Source organism: Carassius gibelio, chromosome A9 (assembly GCF_023724105.1).
Source record: "Carassius gibelio isolate Cgi1373 ecotype wild population from Czech Republic chromosome A9, carGib1.2-hapl.c, whole genome shotgun sequence".
Classification (NCBI taxonomy): Eukaryota; Metazoa; Chordata; class Actinopteri; order Cypriniformes; family Cyprinidae; genus Carassius; species Carassius gibelio.
The window spans coordinates 26,508,950-26,517,647 of NC_068379.1; the positions used below are offsets into that span (position 1 = coordinate 26,508,950).

Sequence of the window (8,698 nt, forward strand, 5' to 3'; positions counted from 1 at the left end):
AACTCTTGTTTGATCCAGTTACAGAAATCAGAAAAAACTATAAATGTACAGAAAATAAATATAAAAAATATTTAAAGATGATCACTTTCATTTTTATAATTAATTAGTTACTTTGTGTCACTCAAAAAATTCCAGTTCGAACAAATTACAGAAATTGGAATTGTAAGATTAAAAAAAAAAAAAAAAAAAAAAAAAACTCTATATAAAATACACAAAAAATAAACAATAATATATAATATAATTATTTAATACATAAATTTGAGCTGCCAACTATGTAAGTGGACTTTATTTTCATAACTAAATAATTGGTTTGTTCCATTTAAAAAAATTCCTGTTTGATCAAATTACACAAATATAAAAATATAATATATATATATATAAATTATATTTAATAAAATAATTTTGAGTTGACAATATAATATAATATTCATAACTTCAAATGCGGCTCATTCAATCAGAATTTAGAATCAGCTTTTATCAAATCACTTTTGAATGATTCTAAAACACAAATCAAAAATACAAAGTCAGCACAAACAGTACTTTGTTAAAAGCTGTAAACAACTGTAAAACAGCATCATGTGCTCTTACCTCATCGGTCATCAAGGTAGCGATTGATCTGCCAATCTCGTGATACTGCGGTCCTTTACCCAGAGGCCCCAGCAGGATGAACAGGAACCTGAGAGACGAGGCACACAAACAGTCATGTATCTGTGTTCGTACGCTGGCTTTGACACGCTGAAAGATGAAGATGTTCACCTGGTGGTGATGGGCACCTCTGCCAGACCGTTCAGCAGTACAGCAGGAGAGAGGCGGACAAACGCCACGACAGGCCTGTCCAAAAACTCCAGCTCTCCAACCAAAACATTAGAGGCCTCTGCGCCCGGAGGAATCTTCTTCATGAAGTGCAGGTCTATCTACACACAAATCAGATTGCTGCATCACTAGACGAGAAATACACAGGTTTTAAACAGGTTCGTCGTACTGACATAAAGATAATCTAAATAATAATAAAAAACGGACAGACTAAAAAGAGCTTAAAAGAGTGTTAGCCTTGAATACTTTTGCAGTTTCTACAGTGTTGCAAGTCGGTTGCTGGTGATCTTATGGTTTCAGCAGTTATTATGTAACAAATTAATTAATTCAGAAAAGATCAAAAGACAGTGTAGATTACAATCGGGGTTATTATAAAGGTAACACCATTAAAAGAAAATTGCAATAATAGAACTAAAATATACATTAACTTAGATAAAATTAATTATATATAACAAATAAATAAACTTATTTTATTTCAGTTGCCAAGACATTTCGCATTTTTGTTTAGTTTAAATGTAAATATTAAAATAACTAAAACTAAATAAACTAAAACTGCAGTAACATCATATTAAACAGTTAAAAATAAATCTAATAATAAAATTACAAAACACAGCAAAATTACTAAAACTTGAACTATAAATAAAATTTAAATAATATATTTTTTATGACTAAAATATTAACAAATTTTTTTAAATGAAAAAATATTTTGATATTTTAATATTTTGAAAAATTTGAAACTAATTTAAAAAATAAATTAAACCTATAACAGTACCTCAAAAAAAAAAAAAAAAAAAAAAAAAAAAAAAAAAACCTTAACCTCAGTGTGATGGTTTTTTCAATCCATCATCATTACACAACTCATCCATATATAGGATTTGAGATTTGATTTGCAAATCTCAATATGGAATATTAAAAAGCATTAGAAAAAAATCCATAAAGCTCCTTGTAGAATTCTGGTTACTGTGGAAATGTGCTCTTAAGACTGGTTTAGGGGCAAAGGTCAAAATGATGTACAGAATCAAAGAGATTATGTAGGTTTGCATAATCCAAAAGACCACATGTTGTGTAAGATTTCATAATATTACTCTCTATTTTAATTGCATCATGGTTCATCACGACCGCAGTGAACCTGACAGCACCGCAGCTGCCTGCTCATCTGTTCATGGGATCACAACATAACACCCACTTAATACAAGAAACCAGCATAATCCCTTTCCCCAGAACAGACAGACGGCAGCGCTTCACAGAAAATACACAGAACTCTATGTACTATACAGCACTGTTCGGTATTTGAACAGAAACTTTAACTTTAAAAGCATTAAACATTTGTTTTTGTGAAAAAAGTGCATAAAATGTTTGGAAATAATTGCATGTTTTTATAATTCGGCATCATATTACATTCTGCAAGAAAATGCATGTACTTTTTAGGTAATTTATGTTAAAAGTATTATTGTTTATTTATTTTGCTTTAGTTTTTTGTACAGTGAAAACATTATGCATCACATCTGGTTATATAAGCTACCTTTTAAAAGTTTGGGGTTAAGAAGTCTTTTATGCTAAAAAAAAAAAGGCTGCTTTTATTTGATCAAAAATACAGTAAAAACAGTAATATTTTGAAAAATTATTACACTTTTAAAATAACCATATTCTACTTGAATATATGTTAAAATTTAGTTTATTTCTGTGATGTGCAGCTGAATTTTCAGCATCACTCCTCCAGTCTTCAGTGTCACATGATCTTCAGAAATCATTTTAATGTTCTGATTTGCTACTCAATTATTACTGGTGCTCAGTTATTGATAATAGTTCTTCTTATTATTAATATTAAAAACAATATGTTTTGGCAACATTTTCAGTTTTCAGGTTTCTTGATGAATTGAACATTCAAAACAACTGCATTCACTTGAAATATAATCTTTTGTAACAGAATAAATGTTTTTATTGTAACTTTTGATCAATTAAATAAAAGCATTCATTTCTATTAACCCCCTCCCCACCCACCCAACATATGAATGGTTGTTTATCATGATTTCTGCATTAATATTAAGTACCACAACTGCTTTCAACATTGATAATAATCAGAAAGGTTTCATGAATGATTTCTGAAGAGTAATGATGCTGAAAAAATTCAGCTGCGCATCACAGAAATAAATTACACTTTAGAATATAATAACACAGAAAATAGTTATTTTAAATTGTAATAATATTTCACTATATTACTGTAGTTTTAGCACACACATGCAGAAGAGACTTCATTAAAAACATGCAATGTATTTATATTGAATTCTGCATCTTTACCTTGCTGAAGTCCACAGCACTGTTTTCACGGCTCACGTCGTTCTTGCCCTCAGTGGTCAGAGGTTGAGACTGGGGTGGAATCATCTGACCTGCAGACACAGAGATCATCAATCAATCAATCAATCAATCAATCAATCAATCAATCGGACAATACTCATCAGTGTTAATCAGCCGATGAATTGGATGCAGCAGGAGCATCGGCTGTATTGAATGTAGCAGACTGAAATGACTGTGTTTATGGATTGGAAGAAAAAAATGATTGTAATGGAAATCTGTCATGATCTCAGATGTGTTTTATGGACTACATCCATAAAATGAGACCCGATGAGCAGAGAGACGATGGCTTGAACTAATTACACATTTTTGTCAGCCTTCAAAAATGGATATAAATACATGTAAAGCATCACTTCATGGAAAGTCGATTGCACTCTACTCAGCTAAAGCAGCTTTTAGCACATGACGCAGCACCACAGCCCTTAGTTAAGAGAGCATCTTTCATGGCATGAACAGATTTGTGTTCATTAGTCATGCTCGCTGATGTTTAAATGCAGTTTTGGCTCTGTGCTGCATGAATTACTGTACTAATGATGCTCTGCACGGCACAGAACGAAGGGGCTGGTACATTTCATGCGCTAGCATTAGCGTGTGGGAAGCTGGCAAGCTTCCTAAACATAAGCCTTGTATAAAGGTGATGAATATTCAGAATAGCCTTCACCTTCCTCACGGTATAATATCATGTCATTTATCTGCAATATTACACTGATTACACTCTACTGGCACATATTGGATAATATTAAATTTGCACTTACTATTTAACTAAGCTGCTTTTGATAAGATGCATAATGCATGCATGTAAATCAATAAATTTAGTATCAGTCTTGGGTTTAACCAACTGAAAGAAACAATGCCACTAACTACATTTTTCAGTAGCATGACGGTAGGTCAACTGCTGCCTTTAAGGTGCACTTTACAGGCCATAGCTAATTATCTTTTTGCTACTTAAAAAAAAAAAAAAAAGCATTTTTAAGCTTTTTATTTTTAATTTTGCAACAAAAAGAAGAAGGATGTGCATTAGGTGCCTAATCTACACTTTACTCTGTATTTTATCCTTGTGACTTGCTGTGCAACCAAAGAGAATCATGGGAAATGTAGTTTTGTCACCCAATAGAACGTAACAATCCCATTCATCTTCCCTATAATGGAATTGATTTTAAAGCTAACTCATAATCCATTAAAGACAGATCTACTGTGAGTTACAGGACTGTTAATCGATGGTATGCTTCTGTTGAAACCATCAGCCTACATTATTTCAACAATACTTGTGTTTAAATGTGGAACTCCTGAAGAAAGACTACATTTCCCATGATTCTGCAAAGAAAACGGACCAAAAAAAAAAAAAAAAAAAAACTTGAATGATGGAATAGCTTTCCTATGCTCTCAAACTGCTTAAATAGTTCTAAATAGACACATATTCTGCAATAATGGAAAAATGTGTTATTTCTATAGATATAATCAACATCTATAAATCAATAGTTTTATATTTATCTGTCGATTTTTTATCTCTAGTTCTACACGAACAAGTCGATTCCTTAAGACAATTCATTATAATGACACCTTTCAACAAAATGATTCTCTGAGTTACCTGAATCATAATTTTTTATGCTTTTATGCATATTAACATATTAAGATTGACAGTACGCACAAATTTAATGTACTTAAAGGAAAGCATCTCACCGGTGATTATTATTTTGGTGCCGTTCATAATAACGATCTTACATTAGATTATTTCCATCTCAAAAAACTAAAATAAAATTCTTATAATAAGTTTGGATTAATTGTATTGATGCATCATTTTAAAGAACTGGTTCAGCACAATTATTCATTTGAATCATCACATAGTTCCTGGAATTTCTTGTAAGATATTTTATGCATGTGTGTGTGTGTATATATATATATATATATATATATATATATATATATATATATATATAAATAAACACAAGACTGACACTGTATTCCTAACTTATATCCTTGTCTTTGCACCAGATAAATTCAAATTTAATCATAATTTTACTTAAGATAGCTTAAATATAGTAACTTCAGCTCTTTTTATTTTTAAAAAGTTGTAAATAAAACAGATTATTAGAGTATATATTTTTTTAAGAAAACATTATTTGAGGCTTTCTAATTGAAAAAAGCATTTCATTCAGCATGTTACTTGCTTAATCGTGAAATTTCTGAGTGAAAATTGTTTCTAGATCATATTTCTTCCAGTGTATTGTAAATCATGAATGGCTTGCTGCTTCGACAAGACTTTACAACCACCTTAAGAGGTGCAAGCAACTAAATAAATCCAGCCATGGCTACTGTGGTTTTAGCTTAATAACATTCGCTATTTGTTATTAAAATCATCTCAGAGACTCATGCATTCTCGCAGCATCTCTTAGCATTTTAGACTACATTTTGTTTACCACGTGCATCCTATCCGCTGATAGATAACCACCTTCACACGTTATGTTTTAGGAAGCACTACAGCAGAAGGGAAAGTCTCTCAAGTTAAAAGTTGCCTGGATCCAAGCCGTCGTCTCTGTCCAGGCTGAAGGAGGCGGTGGGGTTCTGGTTTGGGCGGGTGGATGTGGAGGATGGAGGAGGGAGAGGTGAGGTGATGGACACACTGGACGAGCAGCACAGAGGCCAACATGGAGAACAGGATGAGACCTGCCCATCACTCCCATCACAAACAACTGACTGCCACAGAGGACACTTAATAAAGAGATGAGATGATGCACCTGTCAGACACACACACACACACACACACACACACACATATATAAAGAGGAGACAAGACAACAGAGACATTGAAACTCTGAGAAGGTGAATCTGACATGTGAGCTAATTTTTAGGAGCGACAGATTTCTAATAAAACCAGCAACAACAGACATAAATAGGACAATTTCAAGTATAGCCGAGTACAGTAAATAGCCTAAAGCATCGTTCCATTTCTAACACATCTTATTTTTTCCACTTTGTAAGAAATAAATAAACATAAATATTTATAAATATATACATGAAATAAAATAAAGAAATTAAACATTGTAAATATTTAAAAACATATATTTAAATTTGGCTGGTATGTTTTTAATATCTCTTAGCTCACACCAAGGCTGCATTTATTTATTATTAAAAAATACAGTAAAATCACTAAATATTATTACAATTTAAAATAACTGTTTTCTATTGTAATATATTGTAAAATATAATTTATTCCTGTGATCAAAGTTGTATTTTCAGCATCATTCCTCCAGTCTTCAGTGTCACATGATCTTCAGAAATTGATGATTTGCTGCTCAAGAAACATTTCTGATTATTATCAATGTTGAATTGATTATCAGCAGTTGTGCTGCTCCATATTTTTGTGGAAACAGTGATATCTGTTTTTAGGATTTTCTGATGAATAGAAATTATAATTATTTATACCATAACATATAATAAGTATCATTATAATTAAAATAGTTAAGACATTTTAAATGCTTTTATTGTCACTTTTGGTCAATGTAATGCATCCTTGCTCATAATAGCACTCATATATTCATGAACTGAATACATTTTTAAACTCTATTTGTATATAGTTTTGTGTATGTCAGTTGCAACCTTCAGTATTTTCTCCACTAAGGCAAAGGAATACCGTTTTTGTCCATGCAGTTTGTCTCGGACTGCCTCTTGCCGATATCGGCGAAAGAGCGGACGATGGGAATCCGATTGGCCAGTTTCTTGTGGTTCTGATGATGGTGCTGCTTCAGAAGAGCCTCTTTGACCTTCTTCCTGACATCCTCTTGAAGATGCGCAGCCACTTCCTGTTGGTCCAGCACCATATCTACGAAATTCAACACACAGCATCACAAATGTTTGCCAGCAGATAAGATGTACATGCACATATATGAATGTATATAGCAATATTAGCTGTTGCTTAGATGATCTTTTTACATATTTAGTCAAATGTGAGCAGCGGCACTGATGTGCTGGAGTATAGATCTGCTGAATGCTATATTCATCTTCATATGTGCCACTAAAGAGTTAATTATTCATTTCAACCCTGAATAATAAACAGAATGATGAATTCTTAACACAGCATATGTCTGGACAGTGCTGTCTTGATTCAAAGCTAATGTGAAGTTTAAAAGTCTAATCTGTACTAAATGTTCGCCCATCTGTGTTTATTTTGCAGATGTTCCTGGAACTCTGCATCGAGAGACTGACACTGATGTTGATGAGGAGTGATGCTGCAGCTGCTCAGAGATCGTCTCATGCATATGAGGATGCAGAACTGCTTGGAGTAATGCAAAATTCACATGCTTAAGAGAGTGAGGTGCAAACACTGTATATTTCATGACGGACACTAAGCGATAAAGACAATTTCCACAGCACGCTTACCTCCGGACGGTAGCTCTAGTGCAGTGTGTGCGCGTGTGTGCGTAAATGTGTGTGCGTGCGTGTGTGCGTAAATGTGTGTGTGTGCGTGTGTGCGTAAATGTGTGTGTGTGCGTGTGTGTGTAAATGTGTGTGTGTGTGCGTAAATTTGTGTGTGTGTGTGTGAGTGTGTGCGTGTGTGTGTGCATACATGTGTGTGTGTGTGTGTATTGTTTTGTTTTTTGTTTTTTTTACTCTTTTTCATTTTAAATTTTTTTATATGATTTTTACATTATATATATATATATATATATATATATATATATTAGTGCTGTCAATCGATTAAAAAAAATTAACTAATTAATCGCACAATTTTTGTAAAATTAATCGCGATTAATCGCGATTAATCGCAATTAAAAGACTGAAACTTTTTGGATATGTAAATGTAAAATGTAAATAATTAATGTAAACTCAAGACAAAGAAACTATTTAAATTCAAAATATGATTGTTTATTGGAATTTTTGTTACCGGTACGCTCATTTGGACATCTGTTTTAATAGAGGTTTTAATCTTTTACCTGCACTGCCGATTTTCAGAGCGCCCTTCACAATGCAAGCTTCCTAATTCATCCCACTCAGAGCAGAAACTACATTACCCATTCACCCTTAAGTTATACAAGTGAATAGCGCATGTGTCGCTTTTCCCACTGTTAAGTGTCAACAACTCAACGTGGCCGGAGAAGGTGTGTGAAACTCGTTGTGAGTTATACTAAAGCAAAATCTTGAGTATTTATTGTCTGATAAACATTAAAAACTGTCTGCGGAGGTTGAGTCGTCCTGCAGCCCCCGCTGGCTGTTCATTGGCTGCAGCATCTTTTTTCTAAGTTCTAAAAAAATACCATAGACGGCAAGGCACAAATTTAGATATTCATTTATCTAATTAATCTATAGCCTATGCACAAAGACAATATGATCTTTTTGTCCCCTTTTTGTTTTAAAGCTTGATGAAGAGAGAGAGCGCAAGTTGTTGCAGCTGAGGAGGACAGTGATGCACGCGCACAGGAGTGATTGACAGTTCGCGGCACTGTGTACAAAAAATACTCCGCTACACAATTATTTCGTTTATTTTCGTTTAAGCTTATTAACGTTAGCGTTACAGAAAGGTCTGATTTACGCACTG

General features: G+C 33.1%; 1 protein-coding gene across 2 annotated transcripts in view; it reads right to left on the bottom strand.

Annotated features, from left to right (window-relative positions):
• The window catches only part of LOC128020275 (sodium-driven chloride bicarbonate exchanger), a 56,199-nt gene that overhangs the window by 19,393 nt on the left and 28,108 nt on the right, over window positions 1-8,698 (bottom strand). For both annotated transcript variants that reach the window (XM_052607109.1, XM_052607110.1), the window contains 4 exons: window positions 6,797-6,985; window positions 3,112-3,200; window positions 757-914; window positions 589-676 (listed from right to left, as the gene is read on the bottom strand). In XM_052607109.1, coding sequence (XP_052463069.1) covers window positions 589-676; window positions 757-914; window positions 3,112-3,200; window positions 6,797-6,985 — 524 coding nt within the window. The remainder of the gene's footprint in view (window positions 1-588; window positions 677-756; window positions 915-3,111; window positions 3,201-6,796; window positions 6,986-8,698) is intronic.